Genomic DNA, 26,492 nt, shown 5'->3' on the forward strand with positions numbered 1-26,492 from the left:
GATGACAAAGGTTTTTGTGAGACTGATGACTTTTCATCTGAGTACGACATAGGTTTTTCTGAGAATGAGTTACTTTTGGATGAAGCTGATACCTTTTCGTCTGAGTCTGACATGTGAGTCTGATATCTGACATGTGAGACTGATATCTGACGATGTCCTAAAATGAACACCGTACACCTAAGTGTAATGTAATGTAATATTTGAAGAGCCATATCTCAGAAACGAAACAGGAACAAGCTACAATTTTGGTTTTCTTCTAATGGGGGAATGTTTGGGGGAATGTTTGTCCCAAAAATCTGTAAAATCTGAAGACCATGGTGTCGGACCTGTTCCAACTGATATGGCATTGCTCATACTTAACTTACTTGGCTATACTCTTCTATACTGCACTTCTGTGTACATTATCTGTAAGGTACTGGTATTGATCCATTGATCTGAGGATATGCACTGCCTTAGTATCTATGTCATGACATTACATTTTAGCAGAAGCTTTTATCCAATGCAGTTTACAGAAAAGCAGACGATCAGCAATATGAGAGCCCACCTGGGAAACTCCCATTGTCATTGTGACACAGCACTCCACAGCACACAACGAAATTGCATTTATACCTCACCCGTGCAAGGGGGCAGCTCCAAACAGCGCCCCAAGGGAGCAGTGCGGTGGGACGGTACCATGCTCAAGGTACCTCAGTCATGGAGGAGGATGGGCGTGAGTGCTGGCTGATCACTCTCCCCACCAACCTAGCGGGCCGGGAATCAAACCGGCAACCTTAGGTTTAGAAGTCTGACACCCTAACTGCTTACCCATGACTGCCAATATTCAATGTATGAGACAAATACTGCATACACATGCAAGATTAGGCAAGATTCCCACCCTCAGGGGACGTTTGAAGGGATTTGAAACGTGTGTGTGTGTGTGTGCGCGCACTTCCATTTTACATGTACACACACACACACACACACGTGTGGACTTCCCTTCGCTCCGAAAAGTATTGGGACACACTGCACTCTCTCACACACACACACACAAGGCTTGTTGCTGCATGAAGAAAGAGGCTAAAGTGTCATGAACATTCCCCTGCCTGTCACTGAGTAACATATGTTTCAAAAGCTGCTCTCTGGGAAACGTGTACGTTCAATCCAGTGCAGGACAGAAAGACTACGCAAGAGTTTCTTCCCACCCGCTTTATAAATATTTAGGCCATGTCTTTTTCAACCTTTCCTATCTTTTTCTATTATTTATTATTTTTACAGAAAAGGCAGTAGTCGCAACATCCATTTCACTGCCTGTTGCGCCAGCACAAGAAGACATGTGACATAAAAACCTTGAATCCTTGAATCCCCCTGCCTCTCTCACTGAGTAACATCCCCCTGCCTCTCTCACTAACAGCCCCCTGCGTTCACCTCACCTTCCACACCTGTGAAGATTATCATTCATGCAGATGATGTTTACCTGAGGGGTTTACCTGTAGGCAACTGGACCTTTCCTTCCTCATTCTGAGGAGATTCGTCAGTTCGTCAGAACTTTGTCAGAGCGGACGAAGCTCCTTGGAATGTGGAATGAAATGTCTTAAAACACAAAGAACAAGTTCAGTCCAGTTCAGTCCGTTTCACTTCTCATTCCCAGGAGGAACGCAGCATCCTGGTAGGAATGTCAGGCCAAAGCAGACCCAGAAGAAAGCTTGTTGGCGAGCGTCATGTTTTGTGCTGAATTCGAGTAGCCAATACAGGCTGATAAACAGCGAAGTGACATAGGCTTGTTTGATTAAACACCACTGCGTTTTGAACCCTACGCCCTGGCTTTATTTACACAAGCAGATTAGGCCAGCTAGGAGAGCGTAGCAGCAGAAAGGGACGAGAGATGAGCATGATCTCTCACCATCATAGCCTTATTTGGAAATACCAACCTTACTTGTATACTGTATATTGTTAAGTGGCCTGTTAGCCTGGCTAGCCAGACTAAACGTACCCCTTCTCTGCTCAGTCCGTTTCACTTCTCATTCCAAGGAGCTCTTTCAGTTTTGACGAACTGAAGAAGCTCCTTTGGAATGAGGAACGGAATGTCAATCACTACCTACCGTTCACCTGTAATCAGTACATCACCTGTAATCAGTGTCTCTGCCAACTGTTTCATATTTCCTGCTGCCATTCTCCTGCACCGTTACTCAAAGTCAAACATGTCATGCTTGGAAGCATTACATTACACTCACCAATACATTACATTAGACTTAGCTGACGCATTTTACTCAAAGTGACTTACAGTTATTACAGGGTGTTGGTTACAACCTGGAGCAGTGTAGGGTTAGGTGCCTTGCTCAAGTGCACTTCAGACATTACCTACTGGTTAGGGTGGGATTTGAACCTGCTACCCTTTGAGCTACAGGCCAATGCCCTAACCACTAGGCCATGGTTTCCCCATGCTCAACAGCACCACGACTCGCCAAGTACTCTTCCAAAGTCAAGCATCCTTCTGACTTCTACCAACTCCCACACACGTGATCCATAGGGGTTTCAAGGCTGCACTTGCTGCATCCTGGCCATTTTAAAATAGCCATTCTTCACGTTTCTGTGAATGGACTCTGCCCTCATAACAGCAGTTAGGTAGATAAGGAGGAACGGCATGTCACACGCACACGCATGAACCCACACACACCTACACAATAAACACACATACCCACTCAATCAGCTCAGTTGCACACAAACACACACACACACACACACACACACACACACACAATTAGGGGATGTACAGACTGATTAGGGTCAGTACCCACCTTCTGCAAGTATGTCGGCCAGTTTAACAAGTTAGGAACACACACACACACATACACATTGTAAGTATGTCGGCCAGTTTAACAAGTTAGGAACACACACACGCATGCATTCTTGCTGTTTTAAAATATCCATTCTTCTATGCGTCTCTACACTCGTGCCAGGTAAAATACATGTTAAACAGTTTTCTGTATGGCATTTTATCGTTTTCAAGTTGTTACATTGCTTAATATAACTAAACAACTTCATTGTTTATGGTCATTGCGTTTGTGTTCCTATACGGTTTCAGAGCTTTTGACTACAGACAAATATCAATGTTTTTCCCGTTTTGTGGTTGTTTTCACCTCGCACCACAGCAGAAATACGATCGTGTTTAAATGTTGAAAAATCAGTTGAAAATAAGTAGGTCTAGCTGAAGGCGGAGCTGCTATACGTTCCCTTCCACACTAACAAGCCTGTTCACTTCCACACTAACAAGCCTGTTCCATTGCTGACTGCTATAAATGCCTGTGAGGCCTGAGCCTCGTCTACCAAGTGTACGACTTCCAGGACTGGGGTTCTACCAAGGATGCACACTTGATGTTGACAAACAATACAGTTCTCCACTGCTGCTGCAGGAGCAAAGCGGTAGAAGAAGGTGGGCACTAAGGCAGCTGTGGCCTAGTGGTTAGACCGTTGACCTTTTGTTCAGAAGGTAGCAGGTTCAAATCCCTCACTAACCAGTAGGTAATGGCTAGTGAAGTGCCCTTGAGCAAGGCATCTAACCCCACAATGCTACAGGTTGTAATCGATACCCTGTAATAACTGTAAGTCACTTTGGGTAGCAAAAAAAAGCGTTAGCGAAGTGTAATGTAATAACGTAATGGGTTACCCATCAAGCTCAAAGGTCACATTGTGGGGAGGGGGGCATTACATTACCCTACAGTGGGCTGAGGCTTTTATCCTAAGCGACTTACAGTTTCTACAGGGCATTGGTTACGACCTGGATCAATGTAGGGTCAAGTGCCTTGCTCCAGGGCACTTCAGCCATGGTAATGGGATTTGACCCTGCAACCCACTGATCTAAAGACAACTACAGTTATAACAGGGTACTGGAGCATTGTAGGGTCAGGTGCCTTGCTCAAGGGCACTTCAACCACCTACTGGTTAAGGTGGGATTTGAAGCTGCAACCCTCGGATCTAAACGCCCTCACCAGTAGACCATAGCTGCCCCTCCCTATCCACTAGGTCACAGGACTGGAAAACCCCCCCCTCCCCCCCTTTCTCTGTCTCACACACACACCGATTTATACACAGTAGGTTGGTAAACAAAGGTATGTGTGTGGACTCTGCCCTCAGGCCTTAAAGGAGTTAGGTAGATAAGGAGGAATGTCATGTCACACACACACAGATACCCACTCAATCAGCTGATCTGGACACACACACACACAGTTGTTTTCAGCAAGAATTTTTTTTAGCATAGCATTTCCGTTTTTTCCTCTATCCTCCAGCGATTCCTTCTTGGGGGAGGGGGACATGAGGATGAAGGAAACGACTGAAGGATATGTATTGAGATGGCTTCTGTGTGGGTCATGGCATAGTGTATGATGGAACAAACTACCGGAGGCATATCTGTTCCTTGACACTTTTCATGTATGTTTGGGTCCTTTACGGATTGTTTAAGACCGTTTTTAGTGGCGATATCTTGTGGCCGTTCACTGTCACTAGCCTAGCGCCTGCGATCTCGGCATATAACTTACTGTTCCTGTATACCTGTATGATGCTGTAATGTATTTAAACAAAACAAACAAAAACAAAACAAAAAAATTGCTAACACCGCTTGGCTTGTATTCTCTGTATTCCTGCTTGTGTTGTATGCTACTGTTTATATCCTCGATTGTAAGTCGCTTTGGGTTTAAAAAGCATCTGCCAAATGCAATGTAATATAAAGACTGCATGGAATAAAACAAAAACTGTCTTCAACACGTCCAACACTGGCTAAATACGAAATCGGTTAGGGTGCAAGTGGTTAGGGTGTCAGGCTTGTAGCCCAAAGGTTGCCGGTTCGATTCCCGACACCGCCAGGGAAGTGAAAAATCAGCGCTGTCCTCCATGATTGAGGTACCCTGAGCATGATGCCGTTTGGCCGCACTGCTCCCTTCACCGTGTACTGTCACAATGACAATGGGACTTTCCCAGGGGGATTTCGAAATGAGGTCATTATTCCAAAATCCCAGAGTGTTGCTTTAACACTCCAGTCAGCATGATGAAGTGTCCTCTTTGCAACACTGATACAGAAAAAAAAAAAAACACACATCTGATTTAATCTGTAGGCCTACTGCAAGAAAAAAAATGTATTTCATGTATTTATATTATTATTTCAGCTTGTTCAACAAAGGGAAATGATCAGAATTAAGAAATTGTCATGTGCACAAGTGATCGAATTTGAAAGTAGGACAAGTAGTGTTGTGGTGAGCGTTTCAGTTGTGCAGGAGTGTCTTGGGCCGTGGAGAGACACTTGACCGTTTCCTCATACGGGGATTCCCGCGGGACCGTTTCCTCTTTCATGTTTGACACAACACAGATCGGTAAAGGTGCAAAACGCACACCAGAGAAAGAGGTGCTGGCGACCCGTATAATAGCCTACTTCAGACAGGTCTGCGTGACCTGAGGAAGGCCGACTGGCCGAAACGTTGTCACATTAAAATATCTTCACTCTCAACTCGGGAGTGTGCGGCACCTTTCTTTTTCCTTTTGTAACAGTGGCACGTTCACGATAAAATTTAGTATTTGCTCGACTACGCCACCTAGGGTGGGGGAGGACAACCTAGAGAAGTAAAATTACCCCCCAATTTAATAATACCAGGACACAGGTTTGGAGCACTCTTAGGCAGGAGTCAAGTTCAAATTCATTTATTCTTTTCACAGAGCATAAAACGTTAAGAGCAGTATACAATAAATACAAATTGACTGATAAGGCCAAACCAGTTTAATAACAATGTTCAAGGATAGAAACGAATTCACGTATGTACACCTTGAATCAGTCATGCACCAATCAAAGGGCTACAATATTCCATACACAATACATCCAATAACCTAACAAATCATAAAAATACATACAAATGTGCAACAATGCAGGTGGTTGTACAAAAACCAGCTACAAGAAAAGTCAAGATGATAAGTATAACACTAACCCTAGTGTAATACCCTAAGGCATGTAATTACAAAGGGAATGTGACCAACCACATTCACACGGCACATATGGGAGGGAAGACTGCCCCCAATGTCACAAAACACCCTGGTACAGGGTGGGGCAATAGTGCTACTCTTACAAAGGTGGCACAAGAATGAGGCTAGCCAATAGCAGCACGGTCAAAAGGGACAGCAAAAGACCAAGAAAAACCACACGAAAATAAACACTTCAACTAAAACTAAGAAACACTACAGACAAATAATCATAAACACTGCAAACAAGTGACAATAATCACCCAAGTGCACAGAGCGATGGAAAAGAGAGAATCCGCCACCTAAAGTCCGGCATGCTATGGTGACGCCTCCACACCTGTCCCGGGGAGAAAGAAAGAGAAGACACTCAATAGCAAATATTACGAATTCTACTGCACGGTACTGATTACATACACCATAAGAAGCAGATGTAACTTAACTTTGTATAGCAGTAGAGAGGGGGGCTAAACCAGCCTCACAATGGCAGGAAACGATGTATACAGTCGCCTCCCGTGCGTAGGGTAAGACACTCACAACCACACACACACACTGACAACCTCAAATACACAAACAGGAGACTGGTGCCCCAGCTATTAAAACAAAAGGTTCCAAATGGAACCTTTAAGGGTTCTATAGCTTGGTACATATATGGCACTCAAAAGGGTCTATATAGAACCATTTAAGAGGGTTCAATAAAAAGAACCCTAAATGGTTCTTTGTTATTTAAAAAAAGGGTGCTAAAAAGGCACCCTTAAAAGGCTGCTTATTATGATAATGATTGTGATGATTCATATTGTTATTGTATTGCAACTACATTTATCACCACATTATAAATGTATAACACTGCAGCTATTATTTTACATAAAATATCCAATTAGAAGGCAAATCTAAGCTGTAAAATCATATTAAAGAAAGGAACAGAGAGGTGGTTTTTAAGACCAACTGTATTGTTAAAAAAGTGAAATACACTCCAAAGTTCAAACATTTTAAAGTTAAAATAGAGAAAGGAACAAATACAAACTCACTACTAAGCTAAATAAAACAGCGCTCATACATATTCAAATATACACCTCCGAAACATTCAAGGTTTTAATTTATTATAGGTATTGTTAAGGTCTTCATGTTTATTGTGAAGACGTAAAATCATGCAAATTAAAAATAATCATGAACAAATTTGGTTATACAGTTTGAGGACAGGAATAGAAACTGGGGTATTTTGAATTTTAAAAAAATAATGTTCCACAAAACTCAAGGTGTGTCGGATTTGCTTTGGGTACTCCACACCAAAAATAAAAAATTTCCAAAAGACATTGGAGTGCATGAGGGATGTCCATCTCCCCACTTGTGACAGTGACTCCATCCATCTTGATCGAGATGTTGGAGCATAGGAGGGGATTCACAGCATTGTCGATGACCATGACTGGAAACAGGCTGCATGGCTCCTGTATGAATGAAAACAAAAAAAAGTGTATGTAATGTCCTGATAGAATTTTGGATGTCGTGACAAAAGCAAGAGGGGCAAATTAATTACAGAAAGACTACATACCTCATCCAAGCAGTAGAAAAACTTTGATCTTTCTTTGAAGAGCTCTGGCAGGATGAGGATGGCAGCACTCTTCAGATGATCTAAAATGTCAAAAGAAACCTTGTTTTCATAAAACCATAGTTTTATAGAGGTAATTGAAGGTGTGAGTGGGGAAGGGAAAAAAAAAAAAAATCAGCTGGTGCCATACCATCTGTGGTGGCCTCTGTCAGCCAGGTGGTCAGTTGTTCCTTGTGGTTCCCCTGCTGAGCCGCCCTGATGTTTGGCGTGATTGTCGTGAGGGCATTCTGGAGATTTAGCTCCATGTCCTGACCGAACCGCAGCCTCATTTCATAATGCAACTAGAGAAAGCAACAAACACACACACACACACACACACAGAGAGAGAGAGAGAGAGAGAGTGAGGTTGTTTAAGGTTGTCAGTTTGACCAGACCGTCTTTTACAGTATTTAAAATTCGCTTCTCACCAGTTCGGGAATCTGAAAAAAGGGGAACATCTGCATGACTTTGCCTGTTGGCTTGGCCGTGACTTCAACCCTTTTATAAAAAGAGTGCGCTTCATCCTATCCATGATTTGTGTTAGATCTGACTGTCGCCGGCATAGCTCATTATTAATCGCATTTAGATGTTCCTGAAAACTCAGGTCATCCTCCCCAACACTCAAGTTCCACTACAATCTAAAAAACATCCACAAGTGAGTAATGTGCAATACACAGGACTCATGCAATGTACAGGAATCATGTGAGCAATGAGCAGTGTTTAAATCACTCATTTTGTGCACCTCTTGTGTTGGATCCAAGCTCCCCCAACATGCCTGGATTGCTTCTGTCCTGCGTCTCTTTGCCCTCTGAAATTAGTGATTAGATAATGGTCAAATTTCTGAACTGCACTGGTAAACAATGACCACACTGACTAGCAAGCTGAAAAGCAGACCCTGATGTTAGTACCTGATATGCAGGTGAGTCCTCCAGAGACTCATGGTCTACACTTCGCTGTTTCTTTGTCCCAAACTTCCTCTTCATCTCCATAACTTTTGGGAAGTTCACCAAGGGAGACCTTTCCTTTTTAAACTTGTTCCTTAAGCACTCCAGCAAGGTATCCTGTACATGTTGACATAGTTAAGTAACTGAACTAGATATGCTGTGTTTGACATAAAGAAAGTTTTAAAAAGGGTAAGAAAGAACTTACATATCCAGTGCTGCTGTGGTCTCTCAAAAAGGGAAATCTGGTGATCAGACATCCGAGAACATCGGTGTATTTTTTATGGTTAGGGTACCTGAAAATTCACAGAATAAAAGTGTTCTTAAATTAAACCCATTCTGACTATTCCAACATTCCTACTAAAACCAAATAATGAGAACGTGAGTATAGATCAAGGCTAACAATACCATGTGTACGTTATGTGGTCAAATAGAACTTGTATTAACAATGCTCTCAAGTGTGATTTATCCTTTTATTTGAAAGATGGATCTTTTCTGTGTAGAGCTTCCTGTAGCTCTGGTGGCATAACAGGCAGGGTATACAGTGCTGGCCATGACACATGAGCTTGTTGACTACAAACAAATAGAGACAGATACCATTAGTCTTTTTCCTTTTGTCATAAAACATTCTCAGAAGGGCAGAGGCATTTAAGTAAGATAACACTGAAGTGCTGTAGACTTACTGAGTATTTGACTACAGGTAGTGTCACATGTTGGATTGGATTTTCTATAGACAGGAAAGATAACAATTTGGTGCAACACAGCATTCATGGCAAGAAATTATCCATTTAATGCTGACAAGTAATGTAATTTGGTAATTACTGTGCTGATGTGCTGTGCAACTTCTCCAACTCTTTCAAAAACAAGACCTGGTGTTTCATGATGGGAAACAGTTTTTCTACCATCCGCTCTGTTAGTCCCAGTAGTGTTTCCCCATCAATCTGTTGTTCTGTTGATATAATTACAAACAATGCATTTCCAATAAGGGGATAGTCATACAGTAGGCCTACCTATATAATTAACAAATCGATTTTTAAATTGTAAATCCACTTTTAGGCAGGATTTTACCTCTGGACGCAATGAAGTGGAAGGAACATGTTATCATCAATGATATAGCTATCCAGAGAATGATAATCTTTTTCATCCCCTGGATGAACAACAACCCATTCCTTTTGTTCCTCCAAAGAGAAGGCATGGTAGTGACAACTGAAATTCTTGGGGGTACGTAATTTTCCAAAGATAAGCCAAAGACTTCTGAACTGAATAAGCTTTGCTATTCTCATGAAGATGGGAATGTCCTCCTCTACCACATCAATTACGATGTCACCTTCTTTGTACGTACAGTTGTTGGTCAGTAGAGTGCTAACAACTCCTACTCTCTCATGTGCTGGTATGTCTTCAACACCACTCTTTAATGCAATACCTTCCTGAATGTCCAATGGAAGAGAAGCGAATGGGACTTGACGTTCACCTTCAGTGTATGAGCTCTGGCGGAGAATGTCCAAGGATGTCAATTCCCAACACTGGCACAGCTGGTGTCTTTTAGCTAGGGTGTGAAAGATTTTTGAAGTTGCTGGTGTTGTGGGATAACCTCTTAAAATACTGATGTTTACCCTCAAAGTGCATGCACCACAGCTGTTTCAGTGGACCAAATTCCAACATCAGACGAGGATAGTGAATAAGATAGTGCAATTTAGGGGTGAAGGTCTCTGGGAAAACAGTCTTGAAAGAGGAGAGAAATTCACCAATTTGAAGAGTGAGGAAAGGAATAGTGCTTTTCCTGACGCAGGGAGCAAGGATCATGTCACCTATTTCTCTGCACTTGAGATAAATATCCCAGTGTGTCACCTTCTGGAATATAATGGCCAATAAGGAGTGGTAGAATCCAGAATAAACAGGTTTTGTGCTGCTGATCCAGTTAACTTCTGTTTCAGTACACTCTGCAGTAGTGTCTGTGGAATGTTACCTCTATCATTTTTCCCCAATCTTGAATGCTTCCAGCTCTGAGTTAATGTCATTCAGTGTCACAATTTTCAACTGATGAAGTGCAGTGATGACTTTACAAACAATTGGTATGACACCCTCTAAAAAAAAAAAATCATGCATTAAATCTGGTGGAAATTGTCGTGTGACATCAAAGTAGTTCAGCTCAGTGAACGGACACTCCTTCACTACACCATAGGTCTGTTTTGTTAACTGATTGTTTTCTTCGAGGGCAGTTAGGTGGTACTTGTGGACATCTGAAGACCTAATTTGAACTCCTTCATTAACATGGGTCTTCAAGTCGCTATATGCGGTCATGCAAAATCTGCACACGGCCACTGTTAAAACAGCATGTGAATCCTGCTAAGTAGTGGGCAGACAAATTGTCAGCAGAAAGAGTTGCTAGAGCCCCCTTCAAAACATGGTGTCTGTCATCCACACAAATGTCAATTCCCTTTGTAAATAGCTCCTTCAGATCAAGTAGGAGAGGACGTAAAATGTCCTTATGAGGATACTTCTGAAAGAGCTGAGGTCGAATCAAAAGACACAGATGTATGTGCCGTAATTGGGACTTGTATTTTTGTTCAAGATTTCCAATAGTAAAGTAAGAGGCCGTTACTTTATGTATTGCTTTTTTAGCACCTAATGGATTAACAACTTCAAATTCATCGGTGTATAGGTGAATACGCAGAATACTTGGATCACCACAAAATGGTGGAGTTTAGAAAAAACTACCGTCCGTGAAATCTTCCAAAAAAAATCACTTGAAACCTTCTCACATCCTCTTTGAAAAGAATAAAATATGTCCTCTTTCTCCAAAAAAACCTTTAAAACATCATTCAGTGGCACATATTGGAAACTGTCTTCCTTTCCCCTGCTATTAACATCAAGGACATAGCGAATTGGCTCCACAAAATCCAGATTCTCCCTACTAAACTGTATTAATCTGTACTCAGATTTAACATGCTCAAATGCACGGTCAAACAGTTTCATTTGACAGTAGATTGTCCAATTCCTCATGGTCTTTTAATCTGAAACCTGACTGATCCAAGTGGAACTTAATGAGATCATTGTAATGTTGCTGAAAAAATTGCAGTACAAATTGAAGATTTTCAACAATTGTGTCTTGAGTAATTTTGGGGAGGAGGTGCTTCTCTTGAAGATTTAATATAAAAAGTGCCACATGCTTCTGAAGACCTGAGAGCAAGGTATTTAAATCCACCTGCTCGCTGTCATTTTCAATAGTAGATTGGTCTTCTACATTTTGGTCTACATCAGAGTCCGATTCAGGTTCCGAATTGATTTCTTCATGAGGCACAGTTTGTTTGCACATATACAGACACCACAGGAACTAAGTGTATCCTCAAGGCTCCAACACTTTTGTACGTTTTTCTGCATGCCTCAACACATTGTGCTTGGAAATCAGGTTGGTGTTGGTGCGTGAGCTGCAAGTGGCGGAGATATTTTGGGATAGTGAACTTAACACTACAAAATCCACATCGAAAAAAAACGCTCCATTATCATAAAAAATTGGGTGCGTTACCAAAGAAGATCTGTTTAGCCTCGCTTAAAGAATTCTGCTCCAGCCACAGACAGACCTCATGGGTGGACCACGCATCAACCATGTTTCCTAGAAAGAATACACACAATTGTGAAAGTGCTCAAAATTCTGAATGTACTTCACAGCACTACAGGGTGTCAAAAAAGTAGTCACTTTAAATCATTGCAATGTAGGTGTTAAATAAATAAATAATTTCAAGGTGCAGTATTTATAGACAGCATTTTGTTGTTTTGTCACCACCTGTTTTCGAACTGACATCGCCAATTACACACAAGTCTCTTGGTACTTTTGTGCATTCACTTTCAAAGGCTACATTCACTTTCACTGACTGATGGAGCAGGTCTCATATAGCAGCACTTTAGACATCAGGCAGTGGCAGAACAATAAAGTGTATCTGTACATTCCATTACACTATGGAAATTACATGGATTTAAATATATGTGGCATCTTGGCCCTCATAAACGCTCATACACAACGAAAACAAATAAAACACTATGTATGATACTCCCTGTTGTATCCAGTAATGTTGACATCTGTAGCCTTTTTAATGCCAGTGAACAAAAGTTATATATCTGCTAGCTAACAAGCTAACATCTGCGGAGCTGACGTTGACAAAGTTAACGCCCCTTGACGTTCAAAACCAATGACTACAACATTTACACACACACACACCCCTTGACGCTCAAACACCACTTCACGTTATTAAAGGGAAAGCACCACTTAAGGTATTTTTCATTGGTGTTATAAAGAAAATACACGGAAGGACAAAAATCGTAGTCACTTACCAATGAACGCTTGAAGTGAATGGTTGCTGTTGGAAAGGTTCGTTGGAAATCAAATAAATCTTCACGTGCCTAAAATAGCACCTTTCACTGGAAAAGGTTCCATTTTCCCTGAATTGAACTCACAGGGTTCTATATAGCACCCCCAAGAACCTTTTTTTCTAAAAAGCCAGAGAAAACAATAAAATAAACAAAACAAAGTTAACCAAAACAACAAAAATCAAATCAAATAATCAGCAGTCCAAAGTAGAATGGGCAGTAAACCGGAAATAGCACAATCTCTACGGCGACAAAACAGCAACCCCCCGTGGCTGCATTACAATCCCCGGCATAAATCCACGTGTCGGTCACATCACACTAAGACCACACACTTTCACTGACTGCGGTCAAACCCACACAAGCCAACCCCCCGGCCACTCCAAACCCAACGATTTAGTAACAGCCAAGCAGGTCTACAATAGGGCCCAAGTGATGAGGGGAAACGCCAATTCACGAAAAAGTGATACCACAAGCGCAGATACAGTGGCTAAACGCGCTGAAGTGAAAGTAAATCACAGCAGAGTGCAGTTCCAACATAGACGTGACTAAAAGCACCAAACCTCCCGGACAACAGCAGGACGGAAAAGACACCGTCACGTCCCAGAGCCAAATTTATCAACGTAAAAGTCCCTGGTACTCACGGCTCAACCAACCACAAAAAGGAGGAAGTAATTAATCAGCGCCAGACTGGAGAGCATTACCCAACCTGTCACACTTTAATGACACAATACATCAGTCAGCTTTACAGCCATGCATTTTTGTTTGCCGATTATTTTTAACAGAACATAATAGAATGGGATGGAAAAGAATAGGATAGATAAGAATCAATCTATCCTTGCAATGGGGGCACGAGGTGTATCGATTCAAATATCTCACAAATATCTCTCTCTCACGCACACACAAAATGCTTGGCTTGTATTCTCTGTACTCCTATTTGTGTTGTATGCTACTGTTCATGGCTTCGATTGCAAGTCGCTTTGGGTTCAAAAAGGCGTCTGCCAAATGCATTGCAATGCAATGTGATGTAGCCTAATCTCTCATACTGTCTAATCATGCGTGCCTAAACAACGGCCAGCCAACAACACCCCACCCACTGCAGCCGACAGCAAGGTATCCATTCGAAAGTGAAAGTAACTGTCTGGGATTCCGAGAAATCAGCGCTGTTTCTTCAGCAGCTGTTCTGTGACTATATATAGACTATATATAGACCCAGCCAAATGCATTGCAATGCAATGTGATGTGATGTAGCCTAATCTCTCATACTGTCTAATCATGCGTGCCTAAACAACGGCCAGCCAACAACACCCCACCCACTGCAGCCGACAGCAAGGTATCCATTCGAAAGTGAAAGTAACTGTCTGGGATTCCGAGAAATCAGCGCTGTTTCTTCAGCAGCTGTTCTGTGACTATATATAGACTATATATAGACCCAGCCAAATGCATTGCAATGCAATGTGATGTGATGTAGCCTAATCTCTCATACTGTCTAATCATGCATGCCTAAACAACGGCCAGCCAACAACACCCCACCCACTGCAGCCGACAGCAAGGTATCCATTCGAAAGTGAAAGTAACTGTCTGGGATTCGGAGAAATCAGCGCTGTTTCTTCAGCAGCTGTTCTGTGACTATATATAGACTATAGGAAATACAACCAGCTTCACTCAAGCACCTCATAGCCTACCGAGAGCAGCGACGTGGCTGGTGTCCCATCTTGTCAAGGCTAAGGAGAGCGTGTCTCACTGCCGGTAAGTCATTTTTCACACCTGGAAAAGACCGGATACTAACGTATTAGGCTATCATTCATGCAAGTATGACATTTAGGGATGCTGTAGTCTTCTACATTGTTTTGTGTTTGTTTTTTTGACGCGGTTGTAATGATGTGTAAGCGTCGACATTATCAGGTTTACAGTTTTCTGCACATTCCTTCCCTTGTATTCAACTTGGCCTAAGGTGAGTCGACTTCTCATATAGGGTAAGACACTCACAACCACACACACACACACACACACACACACACACACACACACACACACACACACACACACACACAAAACCTCACAAATACACAAACAGGAGACTGGTGCCCCAGCTCCAGACAAAAAGCCAGAGAAGACAATAAAATAAACAAAACAAAATTAACCAAAACAACAAAAATCAAATCAAATAATCAGCAGTCCAAAGTAGAATGGGCAGTAAACCGGAAATAGCACAATCTCTACGGCGACAAAACAGCAACCCCCCGTGGCTGCATTACAATCCCCGGCATAAACCCACGTGTCGGTCACATCACACTAAGACCACACACTTTCACTGACTGCGGTCAAACCCACACAAGCCAGCCCCCCGGCCACTCCAAACCCAACGATTTAGTAACAGCCAAGCAGGTCTACAATAGGGCCCAAGTGATGAGGCGAAACGCCAATTCACGAAAAAGTGGTACCACAAGCGCAGATACAGTGGCTAAACGCGCTGAAGTGAAAGTAAATCACAGCAGAGTGCAGTTCCAACATAGACGTGACTAAAAGCACCAAACCTCCCGGATAATGTTCCCAGCCAGCGTTTTTACTCCCAGCAGGACGGAAAAAGACACCAACGTCACCTCCCAGAGCCAAATTTATCAACGTAAAAGTCCCCGGTACTCACGGCTCAACCAACCACAAAAAGGAGGAAGTAATTAATCAGCGCCAGACTGGAGAGCATTACCCAATCTGTCACACTTTGATGACACAATACATCAGTCAGCTTTACAGCCATGCATTTTTGTTTGCCGATTATTTTTAACAGAACATAATAGAATGGGATGGAAAAGAATAGGATAGATAAGAATCAATCTATCCTTGCAATGGGGGCACGAGGTGTATCGATTCAAATATCCCACAAATATCTCTTTCTCTCTCTTTCTCTCTCTCTCACACACACACACACACACACACACACACACACACACACACACACACACACACACACACACACACAATGCTTGGCTTGTATTCTCTGTACTCCTATTTGTGTTGTATGCTACTGTTCATGGCTTCGATTGCAAGTCGCTTTGGGTTCAAAAAGGCGTCTGCCAAATGCATTGCAATGCAATGTGATGTAGCCTAATCTCTCATACTGTCTAATCATGCGTGCCTAAACAACGGCCAGCCAACAACACCCCACCCACTGCAGCCGACAGCAAGGTATCCATTCGAAAGTAACTGTCTGGGATTCCGTGAAATCAGCGCTGTTTCTTCAGCAGCAGTTCTGTGACAATATATAGACTATAGGAAATACAACCAGCTTCACTCAAGCACCTCATAGCCTACCGAGAGCAGCGACGTGGCTGCTGTCCCATCTTGTCAAGGCTAAGGAGAGCGTGTCTCACTGCCGGTAAGTTATTTTTCACACCTGGAAAAGACCGGATGCTAACGTATTAGGCTATCATTCATGCAAGTATGACATTTAGGGATGCTGTAGTCTTCTACATTGTTTTGTTTTGTGTTTTTTGTTTGTTTGTCTGTTTGTTTGTCTGTTTGTTTGTTTGTTTGTTTTTTGACGCTGTTGTAATGATGTGTAAGCGTCGACATTATCAGGTTTACAATTTTCTGCACATTCCTTCCCTTGTATTCAACTTGGCCTAAGGTGAGTCGACTTCTCATCTAGCAAAACTGCCAATTAAGTTCTCTACAGGTGAATGGAACAGAGAGAGAGAGAGAGAGAGAGAGAAGCCTACGGGCGTGCGTGTGAGAGATCAACATACTGCAGTAAGAGCCTGAAGAAGCAGATCGCGAAACGCGTTGCTCAAAAATAAAAATCAAGAAGTATGAAGGTGTGTGGTGAAATTCCTTTTTATACTGTATATACTGCAGTAAGATATTTTATTTGAGGACTGACTTTGCTGCAGTATCCTGCCCTCTAGCGGAGAAACCAGACACAAAATTGACACATTATAATGGTGTAGCGTACTCTGGAGTGATGTTCTGATGATCCTACAAAACACTGATGTAGGGTTAACCTTTGTAGCCTTGTAGGGTTTGTGGGACCCGTTTTCAGTTGGGAAAAGTGATAAAGTGTTACCAAAATGATACAAATAATTATTGTTTCCCACCGAGATTCGCTGGTTTTGACTCATTTGTTGTGAGGAACACAAATAAAAAAATTAAAAAAATCAGTGACGCCCACTTGCTTACAAGGTCAACAGACCTACCTCCCGTGCAAACTCTCCAAAATGCACACCGGTTAATGACTGACTGAAATGTGGGACTAAACAAAGAGAACAAAAGCAGAAATATAATCATGAGACAATCTCATCTCGTTGAGGAAAACTATGTGCGGCACTGTAGGAATTACCCTACGACAGTGTTCCTGCACCTCTTCACACACACACACACACACACACACACACACACACACATACGGACGTGTGTGTATGTGTGCATATTAAGAGGCAGAGATGTAAAGTAATGGAAGTAGAACAACATGCGTACTCTGCTTCAGTACTAATGTATTATTTGTACTTAATTAAAGAATATTAATTATTTCTGCTTCAGAACTAATGTAGTATTTGTACTTAATTTTAATTGAATATTTTTTCCCCTCCTACTTACACTTTTACTTCATTACATATTTTCGGCAAATGTTATACTGAGTAAGCGTAAGTAAGTTTACCTGAAGGCAGTGGTAAACCTGGCAATGGAAGAACCCTTTGCTGACATGAGAATGATGCATCTGGGCTGTTCTATTAAAAAGTTTATTAGGCTTAATTTACTTTATTAACTTTCAGCACTTGTTGTACATTTACTTTGAGCACTTGAGCAGTAATTTTTAATACTTCTACTTGTACTTTCAGGACTTGAGCAGTAATTTTTAAATGCATCTACTTTGTACCGTCATTGCTGGAGTAGTAATTTATGCAATACTTAAGTACAAAACATTTTGGACACTTCAGTACTTCCACTTCAGAGTGGTGTTTAAAGAACACTTCAACTTCTACTCAAGTCAGCTTTTTGACTTGTACTTCTACTCCCCAGTATATTTTATACATCTTGCGAAAGATGGTATCAATGCAAGTGCCAGTGTGTCTGGTGGACAATGGGCCAGATGGGAAAATGGCTGTCCAGCAGGGGGCGCTGCAGATCCTGGAGCAGATCCAGCAGCCAGTGGTGGTGGTGGCCGTGGTGGGGCTCTACCGCACGGGGAAGTCCTACCTCATGAACCGCCTGGCCGGACAACAGACAGGTAGCAACACACACACACACACACACACACACACACACACACACACACACACACACACACACAGGCATATCTGATGGACATGCGATAAAACACAGGTGTGTGTGTGAGAACTGAGCTCCTGGTGTGTAATGGATGCTTCTCTTGACCCCTCAGGCTTTGCCCTGGGCAGCACCATCGAGTCCAAAACCAAAGGAATATGGATGTGGTGTGTACCTCACCCAAAAAAGAAAGGTGTGTATTTACACACACACACATACACACACACACACAATTACAGACTTAAACCCACATTCAGTATTTTCTCTCCCACAGAACACACACACACACTCAACTCAGCCCTCTGTATCGTGTGTGTGTGTGTGTGTGTGTGTGTGTGTTGTCCCTTACAGGACACACTCTGGTGCTGCTGGACACTGAGGGACTGGGGGACGTGGACAAGGTGACATTACACACACACACACACACACACAGTTGCATTAGATTACGTTATACTGAACTTAGCTGAGCTTTTATTTCAAACTTTTGATTTCAAAACGGACTCACTAAGCATTAGGCCATGACTGTCATCATTTATGGCAGCTTATTTAGTATTTGTGTGTGTGTGTGTGTGTGTGTGTGTGTTTTTCACATGCCAGGGCGACTCCAAGCACGACACCCAGATCTTCTCTCTGGCTGTTCTGCTGAGCAGCACTCTGGTCTACAACAGCAGAGGCACCATCGACAACAGAGCAGTGGAGGAACTGCAGTATCCTTACGCGCGCACACACACACACACACATACACACACACACACACACACACTAAACTCAATGCAAACGCAAAAACTAGAGCAGCAAACAAGTCATCACTAGCACTAACTGTATTATAGTGTTTAATCAGTAGCCATAGGCAGTGGTATGGAGCTCACATAACAGTGCTAACCGTGGTACAGCTTTGGCTACTGTCATTACTGTGTTTAAACATATTTCTGTCAGGACCATTTAAGTCAAGGAACACAGGAGAAAATTCGACAATGAAATGTTTATTAAAGTTATGAATTACATTTGGCGGTATGGCTCTGTTCAGAGGAGTCCCCTGATTTTTCATGAGCACCATGAAAAAAGCAGATGGTCAGGGGACAGCAGCAGTGTTAGGGAGATCTCACCCAGTTTAAGACAGACAGAGAACTATTCTCGCCATGAACAGAGCAGGCAACATGACAAGAGTACAGCACATGCCATGTTATACACGACAGGGTGGAGCAGGGGAGGAGGTGGGTAGCAAAGAGCATCAGCAGCAAGAAGTGAGCAGCATATGATTGGGGCAAACCCGGTAGCTTTTAAAGGGCGTGTTGTGTGAGCGTAGCCAATCAAAAGCAAGAGGTGATGATCAGCTGAGGGGACAGCTGAGCAAATTAGCTGATGTAATCAGTGACGAGGGAAAGCGTGCAGCTCTTGACTACCATGGCCTGGCCAGAACTAACGCTGGTGCTTGATTAGTTTTAAATATTAGCAAGATGCTAGATGGGTAACAAACAGACAGAGAAAACCCTATATGTTACTCTATGTCGATATGTTGTCCTGTCCTGCTGTCTTTATGCACTTTAATAACTGTCCTGTCTATGTCCACGCATGGGAGAGTGAAAACCTAAAATTTCAATTTCTTTGTAGGAACAGTGCATATGAAGAAATTGACAATAAAGTTTACTTTGACTTTGAGCTAGAGCTAGAGCTAGCTGCATTATGGACTCTGGAAGCATTTTGTGGTGTGGTTCACCTTAACCCCCTGCAGGTACGTCACAGAACTGGCTGAACACATCAAAGTGAAGTCATCTGATGAAGAGGGAGAAGACTCTGAGTTTGTCAAGTTTTTCCCCACGTTCATCTGGGCTGTGAGAGACTTCACTCTGGAGAGAAAGATCGATGGGAAAGATGCGACGGAGGATGAATACCTAGACTTTGCCCTGCAGCTGAAACCTGGTAACTTTGGCCGCATGCACACACACACACACACACACACACACACACACACACACACACACACATTTCTCTCTCTCTCTCTCTCTCTCTCTCTCTCTCTCTCTCTCTCTCTCTCTCTCTCTCTCTCATGTATTTCTCCGAATCAGTGTATTTTTTGTGCTAACCCAAAGCTCTTATGTGCCCTTAAAGGTAACGGTAAAAAAGTGAACGATTACAATCTTCCTCGAGAGTGCATCCGGAAGTACTTCCCATCCCGTAAGTGCTTCAACTTCCCATTCCCAACCAAACCGGGAAGTGTGAACCGCATGGAGTCCCTGTCACTGTCCGAGCTGGACTCGGAGTTTCTGGAGGTCACCCAGCGCTTCTGCACTTTCATATTTGAGCACAGCCCAGCCAAGCTACTCAAGGATGGACACTCCGTAGACGGCAGAGGTAAGGGCTACTAACAGCAATAGTGTTCATAGTAGCAGCAGTAATAGCAGCACTAATAGTAGTAGTAGCAATGCAGCCGCAGTAGTTTTTAGCCATCTAGTGAAGTTGTATGTTATGTTTGTCCCTCTTGGTTATCTGTAGTTTTTGGCCATCAGGTGAAGTTGTATGTTGTGTTTGTCCCTCTTGGTTATCTGTAGTTTTTGGCCATCAGGTGAAGTTGTATATTGTGTTTGTCCCTCTTGGTTATCTGTAGTTTTTGGCCATCAGGTGAAGTTGTATGTTGTGTTTGTCCCTCTTGGTTATCTGTAGTTTTTGGCCATCAGGTGAAGTTGTACGTTGTGTTTGTCCCTCTTGCCTGCCCATAGCGTTTGGCCACCCGGTGAAGTCATATGATGTGTTTGTCACCTCCTGACTCTCTGGAGTTACAGACCATCAGATGAAGCTTCATATTGTGTTTGTCCCTCTTGGCTGCCCGTAGTGTTTGTTTGGTCCTCTGGTGAGGTCATATGTATTGCATTTGTCCCTTCTTGACTGTCTGTAGTCTTTGGCCACCTGGTGAGGTTGTACGTGGACACCATGGTGAAGGGGGGCGTTCCCTGTCTGGAGAACGCTGTGCTTGCCATGGCGCAGATCGAGAACGAGGCGGCGGTGCGCGAGGGCCGGCAGGTGTACGAGGACGGCATGGGCAAACTGAAGAGCCGCTTCCCCGTCCTGCTGGGCGATCTCACCGAGGAGCACCAGTGTCTAAACCGCCTTGCCATTGAAGCCTTCATGAAGCGCTCCTTCAAAGACGACGACGGCGCGTTCATGGGCTCACTGGAGGTAAAAACGTGGACAACACACACACAGCGCTTCATAAAGCACATTCAGGACCTCTTTGGAGATTACATGGACATACAAACACACACACACGGAACATAGGACAGTGTGAGCATCGGGTTGTGGGAACATAATGTAGATTTGTTGGAACATAGGCGACATAGGACTGTGGGAACATACGACTGTGTGAACATAGGGTTGTGGGAACATGGAGAACTAAAGACTGTCGGAACATAGAGCTGTGGGAACATCGAGCTGTGGGAACATACTGTATGTTTGTTGGAACATAGGGGGCATAGGGCTGTGAGAACATAGGGGACAAAAGGCTATGGAATCATGGCTGTTTTAAGATGAGGTTATGGGAACATAGGGAACATAGGACAGCTGGAACACTGGGAACATTGAATTAGTGGAATGGAGAGCTGAGCCTGTGTGTGTGTATTTTTGTGTGTGTGTGTGTGTGTGTGTGTGTTTCAGGAGTCCATCAACTGTATATTCACTAGCTTCATGCAACAGAATGAGCAGGCATCAGTGCATATGTGTGGGGAGATCCTGGCTGGTCTGTCTGAGGGACTCTGGAGCAAACTGGAACAGGGAGTCTACACCACCGTGGGGGGCTACCAGCTCTTTAGCCAGGACCTGAAGAAAGTCGTCACGAAGTACAAGCAACAGACCCAAGGAGCTGTCAAGGTCAGTCACGGTCGCTCATCACTAGGGTTGCAAAATTCCAGGCATTTTCAAAGTTAGAAATTTTCCACTTTCTTTAATGTCCATGACACTAAAGAAGAAAAACTAAAAAAGTCACCGCACATCCGAATGTTGTCATCAACATTTGGATAAATGCCTGTGATGTGAAGCAGAATTGTTTTCCCATTATTCCGCCTTTTCTACTCATTCTGCTCGGGGCACCTTCAGCGTGGAAATGCACCTCCTTCTGCAAAATCCATGTTTGGTCTGTTTGTGGCCCACTTGAATTAGAATCTAATTCCTTTACTAAAGTTTTCATGGAAACTTTTGGGAATAATATTTGGGAATGGTACTCTCCCCCATCCTCCTCCATGACTGAGGTACCCTGAGCACGGTACTCTCCCCATCCTCCTCCATGACTGAGGTACCCTGAGCATGGTGCTCTCCCCCATCCTCCTCCATGACTGAGGTACCCTGAGCACGGTACTCTCCCCCATCCTCCTCCATGACTGAGGTACCCTGAGCATGGTAAAGACCTGCTGCATTGCTCTCTTGAGCCAGCACTTGCACAGATTAGGCATAAATGCAACTTCGTTTTGTGTGCTGTGGTGTGCTGTGTCACAATTACACTGGGAGTTTCCTAGTTGAATAAAAAAAAAAAAACACTGTAACCTCAGACAATCCCAATACTGCCCTCGCTGACAACAGTGGAGCCAATGTTGTGAACACCAGGTGCACCAACAGGCTTCGCTTATAACGGCTTCATTTGCGTCATCGTCAAGTATTGGGCCCTACAGTATAATGCGTACGTGTGCGTGCCTGTGTGTGTGTATGTGTGCGTGCATATGTGTGAATGTGTGCATGCATGTGTTTATGTCTGCTGACTGTGTGTGCGTGTGTGTCCGTGTGTGTGTGTGTTTTCATGTTCCAGGCTGAGGAGGTGCTGCAGGGCTTCATGAAACAGAGGAAGGAGGAGTCTGCTGCCATCCTGCAGGCCGACGAGAGCCTGAGCAAGAAGGAGAAGGAGCTCTGCGGTGAGTGTGTGTGTGTGAGTGTGGCGGGGACAAAAAGTGGCATGACTGGGAAACTGAGGAATTGTGGTGAGAAAACGCAAGATGGGGTCATCAATTGTGCCGCCCAGGTTTTTTGCGACCAGGTTTTGGGGTGACCCTGGCACAGCCCATATTGTGCCGCCCAGGTTTTTTGTGACCAGGTTTGGGGTGACCAGGTTTTTTGTGACCAGGTTTTGGGGTGACCCTGGCAGAGCCCATATTGTGCCGCCCAGGTTTTTTGTGACCAGGTTTTGGGGTGACCCTGGCAGAGCCCATATTGAGCTTGTGATGGATTGAGTTCTGGGATGGGATCAGCTGGAGCTCAGCTTTACATTACGTTACATTGCATTACATTTAGCTGACGCTTTTTAACCCAAACTGACTTACAGTTATTACAGGGTATTGGTTACAAGGTGCCTTGCTCAAGGGCACTTCTACTATTACCTGCTGGTTAGGGTGGGATTTGAACCTGCTACTCTCTGCACTGCAGATCAACGCTCTAACCACTAGGCCACGGCTGTCCAACAGCTTTAGACAGGTTGCAGGGCAGGTTGGGGAGATGTGTAGTGTCCATGAAGTCATCCGGCTGTGGTGATAGGTACAGCTACGCATCATCAGTATAGCTGTGATCTGAGGAGCCGTGTGAGTGGATAATACAACCCAGCAAGGTGGTGTACATGGCAAACAGAAGGGCCCCCAGCACTAACCCTTGGGGCACCCCTGCGGACAGGCTGTAAGTTGGGGACAGTTGCCCTTGTCATGACTCGGTAAGGGACCTTCCATGTAATGTGTGTGTGTGGTGTGTGTGTATGTGTGTGTATAGAGGGGCGCGAGCGTCAGGTACTGATGCAGCAGGAAGTCCGTGCTGCTCAGGAGAAACAGCGCCACCTGGAGGAGAAGATGGAGGCTGAGAGGAAGAGTGGAGAGGAGCGCATGAGGCAGCTGAAGATCAAGATGGAGGAGGACATGACGAACCAGCAGGAGGAGAACCAGCGCGCCATGGACGCCAGACTACGAGAGCAGGTGCGTTTCTCTGTCTGTGTAATGTGTTTATAATATACGTGTGTGTGTGTGTGTGTGTGTGTAAAGCCCACTTTAGACTCCTCCATAATCAGCTAAATTTGATCCCTTTGTATTTGTTTCCACATGTGTTGAATGTTGCAGATAAATTCACCATAGAGGGTGTAGTGTGTTTTCAGTTTTGGAACATTCTATCAAAAGAATGCGTTCTAAAATTCCGAATTCTGAAATTGTAAAGTATGTTGTATGGAGCTCAAAATTCTATAGAACCTTTCATTGTCCGAACATTTCAGCCATGCGGGTGTGACTGTACCCCTTTAAACTTCTCGTGTGTGTGTGTACGCACTACAGGCTCAGCTGCTGGAGAAGGGGTTCCAGGACAAGGCGGACAAGATGAGCCGGGAGATGGAGGAGAGCAGGAGGCGGGCGGAGGAGGCTGGTGCTGCTCGCGATAAGGAGTTCGCCGCGATGATGGAGTCCATGCAGCAGAAATACGAACAGTCCATAAAAATGATGCAAGAGCAGCTGGATCTGACCAGGAAGACGGCAGCCAATAGCAGAGGGGGAGATGGCTGCTGCATCCTCTAATGTCAACCCCTAGTGTTCACTGTGTGTGTGTGTGTGTGTGTGTGTTTGTGTGTGTCTGCACGCACGCATGCACCTGTAATTTGGACATATATGTCTATGGGGCCACAAATGCCGCAACCAAAATGGAAAAGAGGTGGGGGGTGCACACTGTAATAGTACCCTTTATAGTATATATAACATACTATGGGACTTCAGTTAATACCTTTTACTTTAATTACTTGAATATAAAAAAAAAACATTGTTTAAACTTGGAGATTGTAAAGGTTTTTGGTTTTCTGGTTTGCATGTTGAGATCCTGTTTACAGTATATACACACAAACACACACAATAAATATATAAATGAAAACCCATCAGTAGTTTTGAGCTAAAATACATTTTGTCTTTAATATTCCTCGAGTCATCAAATTCTTGTAAATACATGAAGGAATGAAGGAAGTTAAACCAAGGAAATGCCATCTATTCCTCAATTTGCTTAGTTTAGGAGGCCTTTGGTTACAATATGCAACCCTCAATCAATAATCACTTTATCACAACCGCAGAAGACCCACACACCTCACCTCAACTTCTCCATAGATCTCGAGGGAGCCATTTTCTTTCTGTTCCCATGCTAGTTCATTGCTCCAACAGACACATAAACAACATACTCATTCCGGTTTATCTGAGATGAGTACAGCACATTGACATCATTGTGAGCCAAAGTCAACTAACAAGGTAGGCCTGCCCCTTTTATTATTATTACATTACACTTTGGTTACGCCTTTTATCCAAAGTGACTTAGAGTAGTTATTACAGGGTATTGGTTACAAACAAACACTAGAGCAGTGTGGGGTTGTGTGCCTTGCTCAAGGACACTTCAGCCATGGTAAGGGTGGGATTTGAACCAGCAACCCTCCAATGTAAAGACCCATTCCCTAACCAGGAGGCCACGGCTTCCAAACTGCCTGGTATTGCCCAATGCTGCGGTGGCGTTGAGTTGCAGTGGTAAAAACCCAAAGGAAACTGAAGGTTGCACTCAGTAAAAACTGAAAAGATGAGATACCCGTACAACAAGTCTTTGATGAGAAAGATGAGATACCAGTACAGCGCTAGTCAAGTCAAGTGAACTTTATTGTCAATTCTTCTATATAATTTTCATGTTCAATACATGTGCAATTTAACTAAACAATACACATATAGTGCACAACAACACACACACACACACACACACCACACATACACACAAATTTAACACTGATTCTCATACAGTGTTATCTCAACCGACTCTGTTAGGGTTCTTTCTCAGCTGCTGTTTGGTTAATCGGTAATCTGGCTACTGCACAGGTACACAGGTGTTCCACCCGCACAGGTGCCCCACCCGCACAGGTGCACAGGTGTTCCACCCGCAGAGGTGTTCGTCCTGGGTTCATGTAAGCTGTTTTCAGGCCTGTCAGACCGTTGATGGCTACTGCACAGGTGTCCCACTCGCACAGGTGTCCCACCCGCAGAGGTGTTCGTCCTGGGTTCATATAAGCTGTTTTCAGCCCTGTCAGAGCAGTGCTGGTTCCTGCGCTAGTTACATTAGGAACCAAAGTGCTCACCTGCGAATGGCCGTACTCTTCGTATATTCTGAATACTAGTAATAGTGAAATTCCTGCTACATTACACTTAGCTGATGCATTTTAACCCAAAGCGACTTACAGTACAGTTATTACAGGGTATGGTTACATACCTGCAGCAGTGTAGGGCTAGGTGCCTTGCTCAAAGGCACTTCAGTCATTACCTACTGGTTAGGGTGGGATTTGAACCTTCAACCATCTGATCTTAAGTCCAACGTTCTAACCACTAGGCCACAGCTGACAGCTGCTATGTATT

At 43.6% G+C, this 26,492-nt stretch overlaps 2 protein-coding genes and 1 long non-coding RNA gene across 5 annotated transcripts in view; 1 reads left to right on the top strand and 2 right to left on the bottom strand.

Annotated features, from left to right (window-relative positions):
- LOC132898481 (guanylate-binding protein 1-like) overlaps positions 1-26,492 on the bottom strand; it is a 230,198-nt gene that overhangs the window by 100,666 nt on the left and 103,040 nt on the right. The gene's annotated exons all lie outside the window — the stretch shown is intronic.
- On the bottom strand, positions 6,984-15,514 carry LOC132898485 (uncharacterized). The gene is made up of 13 exons (XR_009656532.1): positions 14,547-15,514; positions 12,829-12,986; positions 12,026-12,112; positions 9,322-9,448; positions 9,183-9,226; positions 8,908-9,072; positions 8,708-8,795; positions 8,467-8,619; positions 8,301-8,366; positions 7,987-8,196; positions 7,710-7,860; positions 7,523-7,602; positions 6,984-7,418 (listed from the first exon to the last, which is right to left on the bottom strand). It is a non-coding gene; the product is annotated as an uncharacterized LOC132898485 (long non-coding RNA).
- LOC132898480 (guanylate-binding protein 1-like) lies at positions 14,349-25,846 on the top strand. Of its 3 annotated transcripts, XM_060940137.1 has the most exons (13): positions 14,349-16,237; positions 16,528-16,676; positions 17,878-18,085; positions 18,239-18,316; positions 18,475-18,524; positions 18,721-18,830; positions 19,856-20,043; positions 20,233-20,475; positions 21,017-21,297; positions 21,772-21,984; positions 22,913-23,015; positions 23,857-24,056; positions 24,405-25,846. In XM_060940137.1, the coding sequence occupies exons 2-13, from the start codon at positions 16,671-16,673 to the stop codon at positions 24,639-24,641; spliced, it is 1,917 nt and encodes a 638-aa protein (XP_060796120.1). In that variant the 5' UTR covers positions 14,349-16,237; positions 16,528-16,670; the 3' UTR covers positions 24,642-25,846. The 3 variants fall into 3 exon arrangements, with proteins under 3 accessions (XP_060796120.1, XP_060796122.1, XP_060796121.1); XM_060940139.1 differs by lacking the exon at positions 16,528-16,676 and having other exon boundaries at positions 14,350-14,610; XM_060940138.1 differs by lacking the exon at positions 16,528-16,676 and having other exon boundaries at positions 14,351-16,237.

The sequence above is a fragment of the Neoarius graeffei genome, chromosome 14 (genome assembly GCF_027579695.1).
Source record: "Neoarius graeffei isolate fNeoGra1 chromosome 14, fNeoGra1.pri, whole genome shotgun sequence".
Lineage (NCBI taxonomy): Eukaryota > Metazoa > Chordata > Actinopteri > Siluriformes > Ariidae > Neoarius > Neoarius graeffei.